At 55.0% G+C, this 23,278-nt stretch overlaps 1 protein-coding gene across 1 annotated transcript; it reads left to right on the plus strand.

Annotated features, from left to right (window-relative positions):
• Positions 1-1,495: 1,495 nt before the first annotated feature.
• On the plus strand, positions 1,496-22,504 carry SLC22A8 (solute carrier family 22 member 8). The gene is made up of 11 exons (XM_090259945.1): positions 1,496-1,592; positions 2,309-2,668; positions 15,775-15,878; positions 16,309-16,463; positions 16,914-17,082; positions 19,200-19,323; positions 19,502-19,617; positions 20,559-20,773; positions 21,483-21,591; positions 21,732-21,935; positions 22,024-22,504. The coding sequence occupies exons 2-11, from the start codon at positions 2,333-2,335 to the stop codon at positions 22,121-22,123; spliced, it is 1,632 nt and encodes a 543-aa protein (XP_090116071.1). The 5' UTR covers positions 1,496-1,592; positions 2,309-2,332; the 3' UTR covers positions 22,124-22,504.
• Positions 22,505-23,278: the final 774 nt, after the last annotated feature.

Here is a 23,278-nt window from a genome sequence, read left to right on the forward strand (position 1 = left end):
CCAATTAAGTGCCAGAAAACCAGGCAGAGGGCGAATGCCCAGGACAGGGAGTGCTTGGGGCAGCGGCCCGGCTTCCCGCAAGCCTCACAGTCCAATTCCTCCCTAAAACAACCCCTTGGCTGCCTGGGAGCATAATTTAATCTTTCTTTGATGACTCCGGATCTCGGATCTCGCTCTGCCGGGGGCCACTCAGAGGACATTGATCACCGCTGGGCCCAGGTGGGAGCCCGGAGGAGAGGCTGGACCTGGGTGACCAGCGGATCCTGCCCTGGAGTGGGGGTGGAGGGAGCTTGCGAGGAGGCTTTAGGGGAGGAGGAGCCCAGCTGGAACCCCGGGGCGCTGGATGGAGACCGGGGCTGAGGAGGAGAATGTGAAGCCCCTCCCTAACCAGGAAGGATGCCCTAGGTAGGCCCTACCCGGCTCCCAGAGCAGGTGGGATGGGGCAGCTCCTAGGAATCTCTGGAGGTAAGAAGCAGAGAGGTGGCAGGGCTGTTGAAGGCCAGGCTGGGTGACTGCTGAGGGAGAGACAGTACGCGGCGGCCAGATGTCTTAGAAGATGTTGGCTTCAAGGGACAGAAGGGAGCTTAGGGCCACACTACACCTGCCCTGCCACGTCCTGGCTGGGGGACCACGGGCAAGTTACTTGACCTCTCTGGGCCTCATTTCTGAACGTATAAGCTAGAACAGTAACGCCTCTACTGTGAGGCTCCAACGAGCCTCCTGTTGGTGGCTTGTCTCTGACGTGGAGAGGGCGGGAGGAACGTATATCAGAACACTCCAGGGTTGGCTCTGCGTGAGACTGGATGTTTTGTTTTGTTTGGCTTGTTTGTATTCCTATATTTTATGCATGAAACACATCATTATATAATTAAAATAATATTCAGAGAAAAACAAAATAAAACAAAGCAGTGGAGGCTGTGATCTGCCCCCAGCGGGAAGCAGCTGGTCAGGAGAGGAGCCTGTCCGAGGAGGAGGGTGGGCCAGGAAGGGGTGTGGGCTGAGTCTCTGGGATCTGAGACTCAGACAGGGGAGCTCTTGCTGCCCCAGGGACCCAGGGGACGACAGCATTTCTTCCCCAGCATGCCCTACCATTTCCCGGGAGGCAAGTCTCCAGGCCCCTTCTCGAGAGGTCCCGGGCAGGGAAGTCGGGACCCTGGAGAATGCTGTCTGCTCAGGACAACTCGCCTCTCTCTGGCTGTGGCCAGCTCCCTGTCCCCGGAGATGACCCTGGGCCTTCGGGACTCTGTCAGACCCCTCCTTCTGTTGGTGAGCCTGCCTGGGTCAGCCGGCAGCCCCGCCAGGCTCAGCCTCCCTGGCAGCCCAGCCTCTGCAGAGGCAGCCCTTCAAGGAAGGCTAGGCTTGACGGGTCCGCACCACTCTCCCTGCTGGGGAGGGCCGGTAATCCTCAGAGGAAGGTCAAACATTAGCCCTGGGAACGGCTTACGCCTTATATAAGCCCCCCCTGGGGAAGGCACAAACAGCTTGTTGGAGCTGAGCTGCCCAACGATAGCTGCTGCCGGACCCTGGGGCAGAGCAGGACTTCGGCCACCCCGACCACCAGCCCCGCGGAGGGAGCCAGGCCCAGCCACCAGGTGAGGAGGGATGGAGGCCCCCCAGGCCCCGCCCCGCCCCCAGGAATCCCTGGGAGACTCCCAAGGCTAGGCCCTGCCTCTCACTGACTGGCCACCTCCCTTAGGCCCTCTGGGAGGTACCTGGGCCCTTTCTGCTAGCCCAGCAGAGCGGGCCTAACCCCAGGGGACAGTCAGAAGCAAGGAGGCTCTGGGCTTGGGGGGCCTTCCCCAGCAGGCAAGCAGGGCAATCGGGGACCTCCCGGACCCACGCCCCACTATCCGTCCTGTAGGGCCAGGGTTCAAGACTGGGCCCTTAGGTCCCAACTGTGTGACCGGCACTGCCCCATGCATACAGCACGTGTGACCAGCATGGCTGAGCACACACATACTCATGCCTCCAAATCCATACACACACACACACACACACGCACACACGCCCAAGGTCACACAGCTGTGCCCTCAAGCTCCAGCCTAAATATACACATCCCTGTAGACCCCCTGTGGACACACACCTGAGACCCCACATTATACACTCAATTGGGTACATGCTCATGCAGCCACTCGTAAATCTGTGGACACACACACAGCTGAGCCCCCACATCCTTACACACTGATATACATACACTGTCCCACACACGTGCGCAAACACGCACACCTGGGCACACCTTTCCACCTGCATTCCCACATCCATCGCACGCCCACGCATGCCTCTCGCCGGCCTGGTACCTTGCCCGCAGCTCTGGCTCATCTTGCTCAGCGCCATGACCTTCTCCAAGATCGTGGACAGCGTGAACGGCAAGGGCCCCTTCCAGTTCCTCATCATGGTCCTGCTGGGCTTCCCAATCCTTGGCATGGCAAACCACAACCTGCTACAGATCTTCACCGCGGCCACCCCCGCCCACCACTGCCGCCCACCCCCCAACGCCTCCGCAGGGCCCTGGGTGCTCCCCACGGGCCTGAACGGGAAGCCTGAGCCGTGCCTCCGTTTCATACATCGGCCCAACGCCAGCCTGCCCAACGACACCCAGGGGGCCACCGAGCCGTGCCTGGACGGCTGGGCCTATGACGTTGGCATCCAGAACTCCATCGTGACTGAGGTATGCCCAGAGGCAGCTCTGTGCGCCACTTAGAGCAGATGCCCACGCCCATGGACAGGGGGCAGGCCGGGCCCAGAGTCCCTAGGCCATGGGGACAGGGCGCAGGGCAGGCAGAGAGGAAGGACCAGGGTACAGATGTGTACCCACCACGAGGCTGGGTTTTTCACCCTTGGAGCACAAGCGTTTCTCCAACAAGCAGCCCATTCGGCGCCGGGCACAGTGCTAAGCTCTGGGGATCCACAGCAGAGTCGGGGTCCCCACAGAGAAACGTAACATTGCTTATTTCAGAGAACATTGGACCGTGACCTTAGACTACGGACTACCCCTGGGCTGGGAGTGGGGGCAGTGGGGGCAGGGGTCGCACTGAAGGAGGATTCACTGAAGAAGTGACTCTGGATCTGAGATAAGAAGGTCCAGCCCGAGTGAGCTAGGCAGGGCAGGGAAGAAGGAAAATTCTGTCTTGCTGTCTTGCTCGTGCAAAGGTCCCAAGGTGGGAGGTGAAGGGAGGAGACAGTGAACAGAATGGAGGGTGGAAACCCACCTGAGCAGACCCACAAAACGTCTCATCCACCATGCCCCCCGCCCCCGCCCAGGCACTGCTGGGTCTGCCCCCTTCATTCCTGCCTTCATTAGTCACTGGCCCTTCCACCTGCATCTCTGGGGGTTACGGAGTTAAATTAGACTCTCGAATGGACCGGCAGGCCAGTGGCCACGGCAGGAACTGGCCTTTACTGAGGATCTGCTCACTGCCTGGCACATTTTGGTGCCCTGCAAACATCGTCTCCCACTTTGATCCCCACAGGGATATTCTACTGAAGATGATTTATCTCCTGTTACAGGTCAAAAAAACTAAGAGAAGGGAAGGGAAGGAAAGGTCTGGTGCCATGCGGCCAGCCAGTTTCAGGAACTGGAATTTAAAGCTAAAGCCCATTAGAGGCACAAGGCGGGGACAAGTGTCTGGCAGTTCAAAGAAAGAGGAGCCATGGAATGCCAGGGAGACTTCCTAGAGGAGGTGACACCTGAGTAGTGAGCAGAGGCCAATGTTTTCATTTCCCCTAGGGGGACCATGAGCTCCTCAAGGGCAGGATCTTGCTTTTGCCTCATCAGAAGAGGTGTGTCTACTCAGTGCCAGTCCTGAGCTGGGCATGCTGTGGGGTTGGGTTGGGGGTGGGGGCTCCTGGGGTCTCAGGAGATGGCATCTCAGTGAGAAAAGTGTGATTAGTATCTCCAGTTCACAAACCAGGAAACTCAGGCTCAGTCTGCTTCCACAGCTTTCCCAGGATTACACATGGTGAGGACCTGGCAGAGGAAAGATCTGAATCCAGGACTCCCTGTGTTCAGAATGAATCGTTGCTTTTCATTTGTTTCATGACTATTTCTTGGTATATAAAGTATTTACTGTGGGAGAGTGAAGGTCTCAGACCACCGGCGAAGGATGGTCGCCTCTGACCGCAGGGGCGGGGCTTTCAGTCCGGCAGCAGGGAGACCAGTTAGCAGGCTGCCACCGGGCTCTGGGGCAAAGGTGATGGGTAGAAAAGGCCCCAGAGAAATTAGGGAGTAGAACCTATGGCCCTTGGGGCCTGAATAGATTTGGGGGGTGAAGTGCAGGGAGGGAGTCGAAGATGCCTCACTTCCTGTCAAAAAGTTTCCAGATGTTTGGGTGACTAGCTGCACATCAGGTCCCTGGGAAGACAGAGGAATAAAAGCCACCCTCCAGGTCCTCCAAAAACACAGAAAGGACCGAGTCAAAGGAACAAAACTTACGCAACTGTTTAACTGCTTAAAAAATAACAATTAACTAATAGTCATGGCCCCCACTCACACCCGCTTACCCTGTTCCAGGTCGTCCTAAAACTTTGCACACGACTAACCCATTGTGCCCTCACGACAACCCTTCGAGGACAGCCTCTGCGTGATCCTAGTTTTACAGATGAGGAAACCAAGGGACAGGCCCAGGCAGTCAGGTTCCAGAGCCGCCCCACCCCACACCCTGCACGTTAAGATCGCCTAACCCTGACCCCTGATCCGTGAGACTGGCCGCACCTGCAACCCCAAGGAGGCTGTTGTTCTTGGATTACTAGCCAGGGGTCCCCCAGGGCAGAGAAGGTGTCCCTCCCACCCTTCTGTGTCATCACTGGGTTAGGTGCATAGTAAGTGCTCAGTTAACGCTGAATGAAGGCCATGCCCCCCCTCAGAGCCCAGCAGGAGAGAAGCTGTGAAGTGGTTTCCCCTCCAGGTTGCACCTTGGGCTCCAGAGAGCCCAGCCAAGAGCAGAGGTTGCAGGTCTTGGACGCAATCGGGGGTCAATTCACATCCAGGCCAGCCAAGTTCTAGCCGTCCGGGCCGAGTGGATCTGCCTCCCAGGGAATGCAGGGGCTCACGGGTCTCAGGGTCCTTCCTGCACCCTGCTCAGGTCAGGTCTGGGTTGACCTGGCTGGAGGACTCTAAGCCCATAGGAGGGGTCCCTGCCCAGCTGGGGAAGCGGCAGGCGCAGGACCCAGCCAGGCGCTGATACCGGCACAGGAAGGGTGAACCCCCCTGATTTTTCTGTTTGTGGTTCAGTCTGCGGCAAATCCGTGCTCCATTTGCTCAGGTTGGGTGGAGTGGGGTTCCGATCCCCTCTCATGTGGCACAGGCAGAGCAGTGAGTGGGTCTCTAAGGAGGAGGTAGGGCGCTGCCTCTGCCGCCCAGGTGGGGAGGGCGGTAACAAGGGAAACAGCATCTGGCCACCACTCCGTCCTGGTGACCCTGGTTCGTAGGAGCAAGGGGTTGTCCCCCAGAGGGACAGTGTGAGGTTGTGAGGCAGGTCAGGCAGCAGAGTTCACATCCTGACTCTGCCATTTCCTAGGGACATCACAACCCCGGGAGGTCTGTTGGCTCGTCCTTGAAGTGGAGCAGAGAGCAAGTGGCACCCCCAGGGAGGCTCTGCAGGGAAGACAGTAACACGGGCCGGGCCCCAGGGCGCCGGGCGGAGGCCGGTGTTGTTGTCACCTTGTGGTTGTTGTCATTGCTGTTGTCGATATGGCCTGAGAACTGGGCTGCGGGGGCGGGGGTGGCGGGACACCCCCGGCAAAAGAGAATTCAGCTGTCACCGCTCTTCCCAGGCCCCGGGGCTCTGCCTCCTCCTGTGGCCCCTTGTAGCCACCCTGCCCTGGGAACAGCACAGGCCTGGGCGCCAGCTCCCACCGCAGCCCGTGGCCTGGTGAGTCACCTCCCCTCTCCGCTCTCGTCCCCTCGCCTGCAGATGGGATAACAGGGTGAGGGGCCAGGCGGGAGGGGGGAGGGCTGTGCTGGTCGTTTGAGTGTGAGCGGCACCGACTCCCCCCCCCCCCCCGCTCCACCCGGGTCCCCTGAGCTTTCCTGGCAGACGTGACCGCGCATTCCTTCCTCTGGGTTTAGCAGAGACAGGGGTGGAATTTCTCAGAAGGAGCTTTACTAAGACGTTAAGAGGAAATAAAGGCCTTTCTTTTAAGTCTGGAGCGTGTGAGGAGCCCGGGTTGTGAGTGAAGGTCTTGCCCCCTCCGAGCCCGCAGGGCACATGTGACCAATGCCAGCCGTTCAGAAGCGGGTTACCCTCCGGGGTGCGGAGCCTGGCCAGCAGCAGGGGTTGCAGGTCCTTACCCCATCATGCGTCAGTTGAGGTCCTTCCCAGCCTTACCCGGGCTCCCTGCGGGCTCTGGATTCCCTGGAGAGGAGCCATGGCCCACAGCTCCCACCCACCAAACCTCAGCTCTGGGGGTGCCCAGCGGGGTCTGAGCGTCCTGAAACCCAACCTTGCAGCCCTCAGAGGCCTGGGTCTGACCTTGCATGAGCTAGCTGGTCCCCTCTAAATTCCCTGCGATTCTTGTCCTGTCTCCAGGGCCACAAGAATCCTGTCTCCACACAGAGTCCTGGGGCCCCAAGTCACCTGCTGCAGAAGCAGAGAGCCTGCCTGCCCAGTGGATCCCCTGGGAAGCAGGTCTCTACCCTGGGGAGGTTCCCCTGCCAAGTATCTGGCCTTCCTCCATCCTTAGCCCTAAATCTCCGGCTGCCCAACCCCCAGACCACCATCGATCTCCTGTGTCCGGCTCTACTCCAGCTGCGCAGGCCCCCTTGCTCACCTCAACCCTGCCCTGGGTCCTCCCATCATCTCCCTCCCTGGTCTCCAAACTGCCCCCTGGGTAAGGACCGACAGCCCCACCTCAGCCATGTCCTGGCCCAGCCTGAGCCCAGCTATAACCAGCACCTAGAAAGCCTTGATCATGTCTTCAGAGGGGCCTGGGGCTGTCCTCTGGGTCCTCAAAGGTCAGGAACTCACTCTGTGAGCACCTACTGTGTGCGCTGCCCTGAGTTGGTATTTTGCACCATCCTGCGAATCAGGCATTGAAAATATTGTCCTCGTTTTACACCGGGCTCAGACCCAGAAGGTGGCCCTCTCAGCCATGACGGTGAAGTCAAACTTCACTAGGAGGAGGGGCAGTGGCCCTGACTCCCAAATCCATGCCCTTTCTCCTGCCTCTCACGTATATCCCTGAGGGCACAGGCCTTAACATACACATGACAACAATAATAAAACAGCCATCATGGAGCAATGCTGATTGTTTGCCAGGTGTAGTGCTGGGTGCTTTTGATTCCTTATGCTTACAATCCTGAGAAGAAGGTACTACTATTACCCCCAGGGTACAGATGAGGAGACTGAGTCACAGAGAGGTTAAGAACCAGCCCAGGAACACACCACTACTAAGTGGCAGAGTTGGAAATGCATGTGCTACTGACTCCCCTCAGGTACCTGGCCTGTCCTCGCCGGCCCTTGTGCCCCAGCACGGGCTCCAGCAGGAGTCTGAGAGTTGTCAGGGGCTACTGCCCAAGGTCTGACGTGGTTCGAAAAGGCCCCAAAGCAGCCCTGGCCAGGTAGCTCAGTTGGTTAGAGCATTGTCCAGATACACCAAGGTTACAGGTTCAATCCCTGGTCAGGGTACACACAAGAATCAACCAATGAGTGCATCAGTAAGTGGAACCACAGATCAGTCTCTTTCTCTCTCTCCCTTCTTCCCTGTCTAAAATCAATAAATTAAAAAAAGAAAATAATTAAAAGAATCCAAAACTAGAGAAGGTTGTTTCCCTTGTCCGTGATCTGGGACACATGGGCCATGTATGGGGTCTCCTAGCAGAGTCAGCCCCCCACCACACAGAGCAGGGCCCATCCTGCTGATCATGGTCTTGATCATGAATGTCTCACCCTGACCTTTTCATAAAACATTTTTTAAATTTTTCTGTTCATTGATTTTAGGGAGAAAGGGGAAGGGGAGGATTGATTTGTTGTTTCACTTAGTGATGCACTCATTAGTTTCTTCTTGTATGACCCCCAACCTTGGCATATCAGGACGACGCTCTAACCAACTGAGCCACTCAGCCAGGGCTCATCTTGACCTTTGATGCCTGCCTTCTGCTTTCCCTCTGAGGGGCCTCCCGGCCTCTTATCTGGCTGAGCTCCAGCTCCTAAGTCTGTCCCTCACCCTCTGCGCCCAATAGCAGACCAGCCCATCTGGCTCTGACCCCAGCTGCCTCCTCAACCACGATTCCAGCCCATCCTGGGCTGCGCATCTGACAGTGGCTCACGGCAACAGCTCTCACATCCTGAGCCTTCCCTCCTGCAGCCCGGAGCTCAGAGCTGAGCGTAAGTGAGGCCTCAGGAAGCCGTGGTCAAGGGCAGTCGTTGGGGAACCCGCTGACCTGTGCTTGAGTCTCTGCCTTGAAATGAACCAAGCTATGCCTAGGCAGCTTATTCACTCTCTGAGCCTCAGTTTCTTTGCCTGACAATGGGGGTAGCAGTAATGCCTACTTCATAAGGTTATTAGAGCATCATTGGCAAAGCTTGCTCCTGAGCGTCATAGACCCTCCCTTCCTCTCCGGCCCCTTCCTGGTGCAGCAGCTCACTCAGGAAGCTATGGCAGGGGGCTTCCTCTCCTTCCCTTCTAGAACCAGCTTCCTAGGGGCTCAGTAAACACTCCAAGAAAGGAAAGGGAAGGCCAAGAATATTGGACTAGGATATTGGGAGCAAGAGCTTTATGTGGACCAAAAGTCAATGTGGAAGAGGTCAGCCCAGGCTATGCCAGAGGCGACATGGAAGTACCAGGAAGCTCCCTCCAACCAGCAAGTTAATTTTTCCTCCCTGGGCATCGTCAGGAAAATATGAATAGAATAGTAACCCTGGACCTGTTCACTCATTAATTATTCATTGAACAAACATTAACATTGACCATGTCCCAACCATTCTGTCAGCTGTTAGGGAGAAAGAGTCAAGGAGACATCTCTGCCCTCAGAGAGGTTCCAGAATCCCAGAGAGAGACAAGTAACTCAGCAGCTAGAATGCTACGTGTCCTCTTGGAGGTAAGAAGAGGGCACTGACGGTGACAGGAGCGATGGGGAGTGACATGATCTCGGCCACTTATCCATTTCACAAATATTCACCGACCCCCTGCTTGTGCCAGGCACCCGGGAAAGGTAATCCTGGCGCTCAGCACAGATCACCTTGGTGTGAGTTTGGGAGGGCTGGCCACGCTACTAGAATAAGGAAATGATGACAAGCGCAGCAGCCAAGAGAAGTGTCATGGTGTGAGGCTTTCCTACCATCCCTAGTTTAGCCTGATTAACCCAATTAAAAGCACACGCCCATGTGGCTCCGCCTGCGCATGCAGCCAAAGGGAGCAGATCACACCATCAACACCTGGAACAATCGTTGAGCCTTCAGCTACAGGTTTTGTTACCAGGGCCTTCTTAAGACTTTTACACAGCTAACCACGTTGAAAGCACGCCAAAAAATTCTTTGGATATCTTTCCCTCCCCACCCCTGCCCAGAATTGAAGGATGCCTTTTAAAATCTCTCCAGTTCTCTCTGTATCATGTTCCCTCATTGCCACATTCCTCTACTCCCGATTCCTTCCGTCACCACCTACCAAGGCAGCAGGTACCGTATTCCCTCACTTATTGCAGGCATTAAGGTCCAGACTGCCCCCCACCCACCGCGAAGTAGGAACCTTACATTTATTCTACACTCTTAAACCTACGTAACTTTAACAACATACATAGACAGTACTGCAAAATCCCACAATATAGGGAAAAATCCACGGTAAATAATTAAATACAATATTTTTTAAAATCCCACGATACAGCGAGGCCGCAATAAGTGAACCGTGATACAGCAAGGGACCACTGCATTTCAAACATTCAGGAACTGCACAGTGTGTTGGTTTCCTAGGGCTTCTATTACAAAGCACCATGAACTGGGTGGCTTTTAACAACACATATATTTACTCACTGCCCTGGAGGCCAGAAGCCCAGCATCAAGGTGTAGGCCCGCTCTCTCACGGGCTCTCGGGAAACATCCTTGCTTCCCTCTCCCAGGTTCCGGCGGTGGTTTGCGACGCTCGGCGTCCTTGGCTTACAGATACATCCCTCCGGCCTCTGCCTCCGTTGTCACGTGGGGTTCTCCCCCGGTGTCTGCCTCTTCTCGTCTTACAAGAACACCAGTCATGTTAGATTAGGGGTCCATACCTACCCCAGTGTGATCTCATCTTAGCTAATTGCATCCGCAACAACCCTATTTTCAACTAAGGCCGCATTCTGAGGTACTGGGAGTTAGGACTTCAACCTGTCTTCTGGGGCACACACTGCAGCCCATCACATCCAGGCGTGAGCCCCATGGATCTGTGTTGATCTGGGCAACTGTGCCATATTTTTACCATCAGCCTGATGAGCTTCATTAACCGTGAAGTCTCTTAAAAGCGACTCAGAGTGCAATGAATGCCAAGACTCTTAATATTGAGCCACAAAGTATTCCATCTGAGCTTCAAAACCTCATTTTATCATTCCCAGTAGACAATGTTCTATAGAAATTGTTCGCATCTGATTCGAGGTTTCTCCAGTTCTTCTTGCTCACGTGTGGTGATGAATTTTTTTTAAATAATTTATTTATTTGTTTGTTTGTTTATTTACTTTTAGAGAGAGGGGAAAGGATAAAGAGAGGGAGAGAAACATCACTGTGTGGTTGCCTCTCACTCATGCCCCCAACTGGGGACCTGATGTGCAACCTAGTCATGTGCCCTGACTGGGAATCGAACCAGCGACACTTGGCTTGCAGGTCGATGCTCAATCCATTGAGCCACAGCAGCCGGGGCTGTGGTGATGAATTTGACATAATAGCCCACACACTCTCCATCCTGACACACACCCATCCTGGTGACACGAGGCAGCCCTCCCCAAAGCACTTAGAGTGTGGACCCTGTGATCTCTCGGTTAGACATCAGCACACCTCCAGACCTCTAAAGGCTTCCCATCCCTCTGTTCTTTCTGGGGAATCTTCACTCATTCAAGTGCACACGTATGTATTGAGTGGCTACTAGGTGCTGGGCACTGTTCTAGGCAATAGAAGTCCCAGAGTGAACAAAACAGACCAAAAGCCTCGCCTTCATCCAGATAACATTCTTGGGAGGAAAATTGTAAACGCTGAAGACTCTGCAATATGTCTGATAGTGCAGGTGCTGTTGAGGAAGTAAAGTAGGGTAGAGGGGAATACACTGCTGGGGGGTTACCATGTTCAGTGGGGTGGTCAAGGGAGTTCTCATTGAGAATCACATTTGAGCGAAGATTTAAAGGAGGTGAAGGAGCAAGCCAAGTGGCCATCTAGGGGAAGAACATTCCAGGCCAAGAGGCTACCACACGCCAAGACTCTGGGGTGCCTGACATGTTTAAGGAAACCAATGCACCGGAGGAGGGTATGTGGGAGACAGAAGTAGAAGTGGGAGCAGAGAGGTAAGGAGGGTAATGGCTTGAGCAGATTCTGCAGGGACTTGTAAGGGTTGTGGCATGTTTTAAACATGATTTGAATCCCAACCAAGACTTCCCAATTGTATGGAAGAAACTGGCTTGCAACAGGTATTCTAAAGCCTGTAGCCTCACCAGTGCCATGGTAGAAACCAAGGCTAGTAGATCTGGTCTCTGACAGTGGAGCAGGACAACAGCCTAAACTGATTCAAGCATGCCTGCCCTTGACCTTCTCATGATCCAAACAGACTGATTCCTTAAGGCACTAAATAACATGGGAGGTAGGGGGAATCAAATTTCCATTTGCATATTTCCATCTTGTGGGGTGTATCAGGATAGGCTAGGTTGCTATAACAGAACAATTCAGTGGCTGAAGGGATATAGAAGTGTTTCTCTTTCTCGTGCAGTAGATCTAAGATGAGCATTTCAGATTAATGGGTGACTCTGCTCCACAAGGTCATTTGGGGGCCCAGAGTGACAGCTGTTCTGCCATCTTCAGCACATAACTTCCAGAGTTGCTCTAGCTGTCCCTGTTCCCACCAATAGGAAAGGAGGAAGCCTGCTCTACCCAGAATTCCACAAAGTGCCAGCAGTTTCTCTAGACACACACTGGCGCACTTTTCTTATACCCCCTCCCTTCCTCACCTTCCTTCCTCCCCGATCCCACACACGTAGCACTCAGGTACCCTTTCCAGCCAGAAGAGCCTAGTGGGCTCGCTGGCCACACTGGGCCACTCTGAGACGGCCGGCGGACCTGGCGTCTTATCCACGTGTCCCCATCATTCCTGACTTCCATCAGAGGAAAGTATGGTTCTCCCCCTACACTGTCTGACTTCCAAAACATTCCTGCAAGGCACTGCTAGTGAGTAAAATTCTCCACTTCATTACACAAGTAATTCAGGGTAGCTGGACAAAGGGTGATGTTGAGGATTAGCAGGAGATTAGGCCAGACAGGTAGGCAGGGGCCAGAGCATGAGGGCTGTAGAAATCTGTGTTAACAGAGCTTTCTCTTTACCCAAAGGGACAAGAGGAAGCCAGTGAGTACATGAGGCAAGACAGGAAGCCAACCTGAGAGGTGTTTTAGAAAGTCATTGAGATTACCCAGGAGAGAATGGGTAGGAGGGACAGAGATGAAAGGCTGGGAGACCTGTCAGGAGACAATTGTGATAATCGTCTCAGCATCTGTTTCCTCATCTGCAAATTGGGGTGATAGTGCCCCATCCTAAAGTTGTTGCGAGGATTGAAGGGGTGGAGGTCTGGAAAGTGCCCCATGTGTAGTAAACCCTCAATAAATATCAACTGTTCTTTTTTTTTAATATGCTTTATTGATTATGCTGTTACAGTTGTCCCAATTTCTTTCCCCCTGCTCCCCTACTCCCAGTGACCCCCCCTCCCTCCAGTTGCCCCCCACTTAGTCCATGCCCATTGGTTGTACATATAGTTCTTCTCAACCTCTTCCTGTCTATTCCACCCTCTCCTACTTTGCTTCCTAATTCCTGTACCATCTCCCTCCCTTTCCTCCCTCCCCCCTTCCCACTGACCTCCCCCCATAATGTTCCCCATACCTATAATTCCTTTCCCACTCTCGTTGCCTACTTAGTTTGCCTTTGTTTCAATTCCCTAGCTTCTGTTGTTGGTTCTTGTGATACAGTTTTTATTCTAATGTTCACAGTTTTGATCCTCCTTCTCCTAAACAAGTCCCTTTTACATTTCATATAACAGTGGTTTGGATCTGATGAGCTCCTTCAGTTTTACTTTGTCCTGGAAGCACTTTCTCTGCCCTTCTATTCTGAATGACAGCTTCGCTGGATAGAGTATTCGTGGCTGTAGGTTTCTGCTTTTCATTACTTTGAATATTTCTTGCCAGTCCCTTCTTGCCTGTAGAGTCTCCTTTGAGAAATAAGCTGATAGTCTATTGGGACCCCTCTGTACATAATTATCTTATTCTCTCTTGCTGCTTTTAAGATTCTCTCTTTATCTTTAATTTTTGACATTTTGATTATAATGTGTCTTGGTGTGGTTCTCCCTGGGTCCAGCCTATCCGGAACTCTCTGTGCTTCCTGGACCTGTAAGTCTATTTCCTTCCCAAGTTAGGGAAGTTCTGCTTCATTATTTTTTCACATAATTTTTCAATTTCTAGTTCTTCTTCTTCACCTTCTGACAACCCTATGATTTGGACAATGGCCCGCTTATAGCTGTCCCAGAGGTTTCTGAGCCTCTCCTCATTTTCCTCACTTCTCGTTTCCTCTTTCTGCAGATTGATGGTTTGTTCCTTCCCTATGTTCCGATTTGTTGATTTGATCCCTGGTTTTCCTTCCCTCACCACTTGTTTCATATGTGTTTTTGTTCATTTCAGCAGGACTAGCCTTCATTCCTTCCCCATCTTAAGTCCTACTGTTACTTCTGTAAGCTGTCTTATAACTATAGCTCTGAATTGAGCCTCAGAACGGTTATCTATCTGTTTGTCCATTAATTCATGTATTTGCTTTCTGGTAAGCTGTGTGATTGGGATCTCTATCATTATCCCTGCCATCATGGCAGTTTTTTGCCTCCTGGGTGGGGCTGTCACACCTCCTATGCTATAGGGGGCAGAGCCCCATGCACTCATCACTACCGGGTGACCCGTCTCACCACACTGTGGCCTTTTCTGCGGGGCTGGGGGTTCAAGATGGATTCCTGCCATTCACTCTCCGCTGAGAGACCGGGAGCCTCCTCCTCTGTCCCCACACCCTCCGGGCCTCACAGTCCGAGGCAATGGGGGTCTGCCTTCCCTGGCGTTGGAATTGTAAACTGACGGGTCTGATCTACAGCCAGGGGTGCTCCCCAGGTGCTTCTCACCTCCCCTTAAACACGGGTGTCTGTGCTTACCGCCATCCCACCGCCGTTCGCCGCCACCAGTACAGCCTGACCTCTCCGCCCCGGCTTCGTCCCTCCTACCCGTCCGGATGAGCACCACTTGCTTATAACTTCATAGTTGGACTTCCATGTAGCTTTATTTTCTGGAACTTCGGGTTATTTCTGGTTTTGCAGTAGCTGTATTCCTTCTTAGTTGTGGAGGGAGACTGAGCGTGTCAGTCTAGGCCTCCATCTTGGCCGGAAGTCCTCAACTGTAGTTCTTAATCCAAGTGCAAGGCAGTGGGACCCACACTAAGATAGCAGTCAAGGAAGTAGAAAAAAAAATGCAGATTCTAGAAATGTTAAGAAGTTAGAAACTGGAGAGTTGAGTGATTGTAAAGCGGGCAAAGAAGGAATGAAAAGAGAGCCACCAGTCACTGAGACTCTGAGACCCTCAGGCAGGGGCGTGACAGGCGGACTCAGAGAGGCCTGCAGGGCTCGCATCGCCCGGGTGGAAATGTCAAGCTGGCAGCTGAGTCTCCTGGTCTCAAGGCCAGAAGGAAGGCTGGGCTGAAGGTATGGATTTGGAGTCGTCATCATAAAAAAGTCATTGAAGCCCCAGAAGCCAACGGCGTTTCCTGGGGTGTGGGGGTGGGGTGGGGGGAGTGGATAAAAAGAGAAGACGATCCAAGAAGAGCCTGGGGAGACCCCCTCGGAGCCCACAGAGGAAAAGGGGAGAAGGCAGGCAGAGGGAGAGGTCAGCAGTGTCACGGGCAGGTCAGGACACAGGCAGTGCCGTTGATTTGGGGGGAAAGACATTGGCTTTGGGGAACACAGTTTCTGTGGAGTGGCAACGGCAGAGCTGAGGAAGAAGTGGGGGTGAGGATGGGGTGACAGCAAGTGTAGCGCCTCTTAGAAGACATGTGGCCTTAAAGGGAAGGGGGAACTGGCCCGAACGTGGAGGGCAAAGAGGGGGCAAGCGGGAGAGATGTGAGCACATGCAGATGCTGATGAGGAGGGGTCAGGATAGAGTGAGAGAGTGTGTGAGCGTGTGGGATGGAGTGAGGGGGCCTCAGTGGGGGCCTGTCCCCATGGGGGAGAGAGGGTGAGGTCAAGGGGACAACAGAGGGGCCGACCTTGGACGTGCGAGGTGACAAGCGGGGAGCTACGGGGATGCAGACAAGCTCGGAGGGGTGGAGGGCAGACCTGGGTGGGACAGCTGAGCAGACTCAGAGTCATACGACAGGCCACACATGCTAGAGGGACATTGTCATCACAAAGCCACAGGCCAGGGACCCAAAGAGCCACAGGAGTCCGGGGCCAGGCTGAAAAGGGGACATGGTGCCTGGGAGGCTGGGGGCCAAGTGGGGGTGATGGAGAGGGAGCATGCACGTGGGGGCGCAGACCAAGCACGGCAGAGAGGGCTGGTCTGCACTGAGCCCCGCTGGTGTCCCCTTTCTCTCGTGCAGTGGGACCTCGTATGCAACTCTAACAAACTGAAGGAGATGGCCCAGTCTATGTTCATGGCGGGCACCCTGGTCGGGGGCATCCTGCTGGGAGGCCTGTCTGACAGGTGAGACGCTGGGGCCTCCCAAGAGGGGGCACAACCCGTGGCGACAACCCTGCCCCTCTTCCAGCCTCCCCAGACCCGGTGGGAAAAGCCTCCAGGGTTCGGACACAGCGCAGTGGCTGGGTGGCACGGCGGGCAGGGTGGGTGAACAGCTTCAAGATGGGTTGCCCCTTGGACCCCTGCTCAGGCCACTAACCTGGAGGTGGAGGAGGTGACTCGTTAACTATAAAACCTCTAACTGCAAACTTGTCCAAAAAGAAAAAAGAAAAAAAAATGCAATTACAAGCAAGACTCTGTCTGCAGAGGAAGTTACATGTCCTGCCTGGCACTCGGGGCAGCGGGAGGTCCAGCCCTTTGCTCCAGGCCTGCAGAGTCGCTGGCCTTGGCTGGCCCACTCTGGCTAACCCGGCCCCTCCTGTCCTTTGCGCTGCAGGTTTGGCCGGAAGCCCATCCTGTCCGGCAGCTACCTGCTGTTGGCGGCCAGCGGCTCAGGTGCGGCCTTCAGCCCCACCCTTCCCGTCTACATGGCCTTGCGCTTCCTGTGTGGCTTCAGCATCGCAGGTGTTACCCTGAGCACCGTGATCTTGAGTGAGCCACAGGGGGAAGGGGCAGGGGAGCCCCAGCCTGAAGCCAAGAGAGTCGGGTCTGGGCCTGGCTCACCCACGGGCCCGCTGTGGCCTTGGCGACAACACGTAGAAGAGCAGCAACTGTCTTTCGATACTGAACCCTTACCTCTGCTAGGTGCATGACCTCGTTCAGTCTGCACACATCAGTAGGTGATACTCCTGTCCCCATTCTACAGATAAGGAAACTGAGGCAAAACAAGGGAAGTCACCGGCCGCTTGGGAGCCAGACAGACCTAAGTTTGAGTCCTACCTTCTTGAGCCTCAGTCACAGCATCTGTAAAGTGGGGTCAATGCACCCTTGGGATCAGAGTCAGATCAAGCAGCCAGTGGGGGGCAGGAGCTGATGCCCCTTCACAGGGAGGTGCCCAGGGTTCAGAAGGACCCTAATCTGGTCCGGGGGCCTCTCCTGCAGACGTGGAGTGGATGTCCACCCGGCTGCGAGCCATCATGACCGTCGGGATCGGCTACTTCTACACCGCAGGCCAGTTCATCCTGCCCGGCCTGGCCTACATCATCCCCCAGTGGCGCTGGCTGCAGTTAACTGTGTCCGTCCCCTTCTTCGCCTTCTTCCTGCTGTCCTGGTAGGTGGCTCTCCCTTTCGCCTCCCTCCTTAGGTCCAGCAGAGCCAAACGGAAAGTCCAGGCCTGGCCACGTTGGCCAGCTCTGTCTGTCCTGGGACTTCCCTGTCCCAGAATCAGGAAGGGGACTCCAGGGAGAAGGAATTACCTACACAAAGGCAAGGTGCAGGGTGGAGCAGGGATTTGGGGTGCCCTATGGGGCTGCTTGCAGCAGCAGAAGAGCTGATTTGAGACAGACAGGAAGGAGACAGGCTGTGGGGAGCACAGAGAAGCCAGGAGGCCTGAGCTTTGTGTGGAGGGCCGGGGTCCAGCCCAGAGGTGTCTGTGGTACTGAGAAGCCTGGCCAAGCTTCCATTTGTGAAATAATAACCCTGAAAGACAGACTCAAGAGCGAGGAAACAGAGAGAGAAGGGAGGTAACTTTATGGGCAGGAGGATCAGGGGACAAATGTGAGAGGCGTTTTGAAGGAAAATTCCACACCATTTGGGGAGTTCTGGATTTAAGGTATGAAGGAAAATAAAGCTCAAAGCCTAAGAGCCTGGCAAATGTAGGTGCCTGGGTCAGAGGTCCCCAATAGATCAAGGGTTCATTATTAACAAGTCAAACCTGAGGGCACATTGAGGACAAGAAATGAATCTCCAGAAGGCAGTTGGAGCCAATGAACTAAGTAATAAAGGAACTCAGGAAAAGAAACAGTCTTGGAGTGACCCTTTACTGAGAACTTACTATGTGCAAGATCCTGTTCTGGGCATCGCCCTAGATTGTCTCCAATCTTCACAGCATCTCTGTGCAAAGGGGGCATGGTTGTTCCCATTTCACAGATGAGGAAACCGAGGCCCCGAGAAGTGAAGCAATACCCCAAGGTTACACAAAAAGATTCAGAACGGGGATGAGAGCTCCCATTTGGAAATGAGAAATAGAATCTTCTAGAAGGGATGGGTAGTCTTGGGGTGAGAGAGGGGGCCAGAGGGTTCAGGATGGAGCCAGAAAATGTCTGCAGCCTGGGATGGGAGCAGAGAAAGAGCAGTGTTGAAATAGTAGCAGGACCAATAGGGTACCATCAAGAGCCCAGGGCCCCTTCCTTATGTGACCTGGGTGGAACAAGCCCCAGCCACTCCAATCCTCAAGGCTTTTCTAAGCAACATGAAGATAATAATGTATGTCACCCCCACATACATGTGCCTGGCCCACAGGGAGGCTCACTAATTGAAGTCATTGTTAACATTATTCTCAGAGAGAGGAAGATGGAGTTCAGGCCCTGAGGGTGGTGCCTGGGGGTCACTGATAATCTTTGTGCGAGCAGGCTGACAAAACTTTCTGGGCAGAAACAGACACCAAAAGGCCAGGACCGGGGGTAGCAATGGGCCCTGGAAGCCACCACTATCCGCTGAGCCCAGCGGTCTGAGGCCAGGAGACCAACACCCACGGCCCCAAGGGCCTTGCTGGAGCCAAGGTCACAGCTGGAGTTGATTTCAACTCAGACCAGACTTTTTCAAACATCACTCCTTTCTCCCCACACCTAGTGACCCTCAGGAACTGCTCAGGATGAACCGACCCCAAAAGTACAGCCGGGGGTGAGGGAGAGTGAGGTTGGCTACCTACATGCCCCCACCCCAGCAGGGGTGGTCCTTTGTAGGGAGAATCCGAGGATCTTCAACCCCATTCCCTAGACCGCAACCCTCCCCTTAGCCTCCTTTCCAAGTTGTCCCTTCATCCAGGACCTGGAATGCAGCCCAGGGAAGGCTGGGGAGGTGAGCGTGCGCACCCCTCCAGCTGCCCAGCCCCAAACACGCCATCCCCTCCCCAGGCCCCACCTGCCTTGGCCTAGGGCCCAAGGGTCCTAGCTAAGAAAGACACCCAATGATAACAAGCAGCCCAGGGAGGGGGCAGAGAGAAGGCTCTTGTGGAAGGGGAAGAAGAGAAGACTGGAATTTGGGCTGGCTGCAGGCAGCCAAGGTGCAAATCTTGGCCAACTTTCAATTCCATGAAACCTGCAGTAAGGCAGCTCGGGTTTCTGGGCCTCCTACCCCCTGGCCTGGGTTGTACACCTTCTTCTTCCAGCCTCTCAAAGGGGCTTCCGGCAGGGGGGCGAGCCACTGTGATTTGATTCTGGCCCCCAGGTGGATACCAGAGTCCATCCGCTGGATGGTCCTGTCTGGAAAGTCTTTGAAGGCCCTGAAGATCCTCCAGTGGGTAGCCGCCTTCAATGGCAGGAAGGAGGAGGCAGAAAAAATCAGCCTGGAGGTAGGGGCCGAGGGACTGTCGTCTGGGCCAGGGAACTGGACTCTGCTCCTGGGCTGTGCCCTCTGCTTGCCTGTTCCCCTGCCCGCAAGCCCGCCTCCCATCTGACACCAAGCACCTTCCTGCCTTCCTCCTGCCTGCCAGCTACTGCTAACGCCCCCTCCCCTTCCTCTGCCCCAAGGAGCTAAGACGCAACCTGCAGAAGGAGATCTCCTTGGCCAAGGCCAAGCACAGCATAGCGGACCTGTTCCGGACACCCATCCTGCGCCGGGTGACCTTCTGCCTTTCCCTGGCCTGGTAACCCCCGACCCCTCCCTGTCCACTCCCTAGCAGTTCTGCCAAGGCAGGGTGATGAACAAGGCCTCCAGCAGGTGAGCAAAGCCCAGAGCACCTGCAAGGGGAGTCAAGAGATCCCCTCCCCTGGGCTGCCCCAGCCCAGCCCTAACCACAGACAACCCCCCATGTCCCTGCCCCACGCCCAGGTCCGGCCGTCAGGGTCTGCTTTCCACTGGGGTCACACCCCTCCCCCCACCCACAGGACAAATGTTCCAAACCCCCTCACCGGCTCACGTCCCAGCCACAGCCCTTTCCCCACGCTGTGCTTCCCTGGGACTGTTCCCCGCTGGTCTGGCTCTGCCCTCTGAGACCCCCCTGAGTGCGGCCAGCCTTCAGGGCTTCAGACTCAGGGACAGAAGCCATGTTTGCCCTGCGTCTTCCTTTCTGTCTGCCAGTCCACCGCACCTTCAAAGCCCTGCCTGTGGCCTGGTCCTGAGGCCCTTCTCCATGCTGGCCACCCCTAAACGAGATCCGATTTGTTCAGGAACCCTTCAAAAGCGACCCCACACTTGTAGGAAGGGAAGGGGAGGCCCCTGGCCCATGTGCACAGCTCGGCTTTCACCTTCCCATTCTGGATGTTAAACTATGACCCACCCAAGAGAGACCACTTACTGCCCGCTTTGGTCTCCAAGAGTCCCTCCAGCCCTGATATTCTCCAGAGTCAGTTATGTAGCATCTTTGTCACCACACCCTAGGCCATGCCTGTGTTTGACATAACCAATCGATCCAGCACTTTCTCACTGAGCGTAGACACAACCTCAGAGACCTCTAGTGGCCCTCAAGCAGCCCTCCCGATCAGTTGCTGTTGGGACAAAAAATGAAACTGGTCATCATCCTGGTGACCCAGGGACCAGCATGGGCTGGGGTAGCAGGTGCTAACTGACCCGTCCCCCGCCCCTCAGGTTTTCCACCGGTTTTGCCTACTACAGTTTGGCTATGGGTGTGGAAGAATTTGGGGTCAACCTCTACCTCCTCCAGCTCATCTTCGGTGGGGTCGACATCCCAGCCAAGCTCCTTGCCATCCTCTCCATGAGCTATCTGGGCCGGCACACCACCGAGGTCATAGCCCTGCTCCTGGCAGGCGGCGCCATCCTGGCTCTCATCTTCGTGCCCGCAGGTGAGCAGCCGGCACTGCCCGGAACCCTCTGAAAGAGGCCAGTGCATCCGTGGGCATTGCGGGCTGCCACCCACCTGGGAAGTGGGTGCCACGGACTCCAGTTCTGCTGGTTCTGTCACTGATTCACTGTGTCACCTGGAGTAGCTACGTTCCTGTGCTCACTGGGGCTCAGTCTCTCATTCAGAAAATAACTTCATCGGGCTGGATGATTCCAAAGGCCCTTTCCAGATCTCACTCTGGAAAGTATGGTGCTGTTTAGAGGGTGTGCAGAAGTTCTCAAGGGTTGGGCATGCCCTGGGGGGCATCGTGGGAGAAAACGAGCTGGGATGGAGGCACAACAGAGCCCAGTGCTCATGGAAGACCCCAAGACCTACTCCACCATGACCTTGGAAAACCCGGTTTTATATTGTGTAGATGTTTGTGTGCTGATGTACCTCTATCCTTCCAAAGGAACTTGAGATATTTTAGGACAAGAACACATACAACATAATATAAATGAGAATAGGGAATCAGAGCCAGGGAAAAACACAAATACAGCAGGACACAGATCCATCAAGCCTTAGGAGTAGCAGAGTGGCTATTACTCAGCTTTAGGTTTGGGTCTGAGCTTCCCGGCAGCCAAAGCAAAAAGGGAGACAAGGTCTGCTGAAGAATAAGAATATCCGGTGCAACTGACCTCAAGGCTCACCACCCAGTCTCCCCTCTACAGACTTGCAGATCCTGAGGACTGTGCTGGCTGTGTTTGGGAAGGGGTGCCTGTCCAGCTCCTTTAGCTGCCTCTTCCTCTACACGAGCGAGCTGTACCCCACGGTCATCCGGTAGGTGCTCGGCCTGGGGCTGGCCCAGCCGAAGGACACAGGCCCAGGTGGCAGCCCCCTGCACCCTGCCCGGGGGTCCCGGGGCTGTCCTTTAAGAACCCCACATACAGGTGGCCAATCCCTGCTCTGAACTCCCGCAGGCAAACAGGGATGGGCGTAAGTAACCTGTTGACTCGCATGGGAAGCATGACGGCCCCGCTGGTGAAAATCACGGCGGAGTTGCATCCCTTCGTCCCCAACATCATTTTCGGGACCATCGCCCTCCTGGGAGGCGGTGCTTCCCTCTTCCTGCCTGAGACCCTCAATCAACCCTTGCCAGAGACTCTCGAAGACGTGGAGAAATGGTCAGTCCCCCGCCTCCGGCCTTACCAGTGCAGCCCCTCGGGGCAGCAGGCCTAGGCCCAGGGCTTTCCCTCAGCTCTCTTTCCCCAGGTCCTCACTGGCAAAGGAGCCAAAGCAGGAGCCAGAAGCAAAGAAAGAGTCCCAGAGGATCCCTCTGCAGTCTTGCCGACCGGACCTGGACCCCAGTTGAGGGCAACAGATCCGCCTTTCCCTGCCTCCAGAGACGAGTCCCAGCCTGGTCCCTGTCTGCCCCTGGGGTTCACGGGCATCTTACGTGGGGCAGGGGGGCTGGGTGAGTCTATGCTCTTAGAACAAAGTCTTCCAAGAGCTTAGTGACACCATCTCCACCACCACCCTGTCTCCCAGCCCCGACCAGTTCAAAGATTCAACCACTGGCCTTCCCATGCCTCCCTGCAACTCAGGCCCTGCCACTTTCCCTACTGTCCCAGCTCCCTGTCCCCAACGCCCCCTGGAGCCTCTGGCTCAATCTTAACTAAGACAGCCTCCCTCACCTGCTCGCCCTCCACCCCCTTCTTTAATGGGAGGTTCCAATAAATGACGATGAAAAGCTCCTGCTGCTCAGAAAGGGGGAAGGAGAGGGCACATGCATCATCTGCACTTGCATGTTACAGGAAGGTATGGGCACACAGGTACATGCAAGCTGGACTGGTGGAACACATACATGCATGTGTGAGTACGCTGAGGTACATACACGCCAAGCCTTACCTATTAGTCTGCTCGAGCTACTATCACAACATGCCACAGACCGGGTCCCTTAAACCACAACCATTGCTTTCTCACAGTTCTGGAAGCCGGCAGGTCCAAGATCAAGGTGCTGGCAGCCTCAGTTCCTGGGTAGCGCTCTCTGCCAGGTTTGCAGCTGGCCACCTTCTCACTGTATCCTCACAGGGAGGAGGGAGAGAGGAAGCAAGTTTCCTGGTGTCTCTTCTAGAAGGACACTAACCCCATCATGAGGGCCCCACCCTCGTGACCTCATCTGACCCTAATTATCTCCCAAAGGCCCGCCATCAACTACCAATGCATTAGAGGTTAGGGCTTCCCATGGGCAGGGGCACAAGGTAGTCTGTCCATAGTAAGTCCTGCGCCCCGCAGTGCATGTGAGCTGGAGACGGGTCATATCCCGAGTGGCCACAGACAAACGGGGCTCCTCCGATCCCGATCTTCCTGCCCCGCTTGCCCCAAGCCTCTGAGACATGTCCCAGACCCATGCCCCCACACAGCTTTGGCTCCTGTGTAACTGAGGAAGTTTTAGCCAAAGCTGATGGCCTTCCATGTCTGCTGCCATGTTTCCTGAGTTCCCTTCTCAGTCCTCCCTGGGGGTCCT

The sequence above is a fragment of the Furipterus horrens genome, unplaced genomic scaffold, assembly GCF_987537825.1.
Source record: "Furipterus horrens unplaced genomic scaffold, mFurHor1.1.pri manual_scaffold_2, whole genome shotgun sequence".
Classification (NCBI taxonomy): domain Eukaryota; kingdom Metazoa; phylum Chordata; class Mammalia; order Chiroptera; family Furipteridae; genus Furipterus; species Furipterus horrens.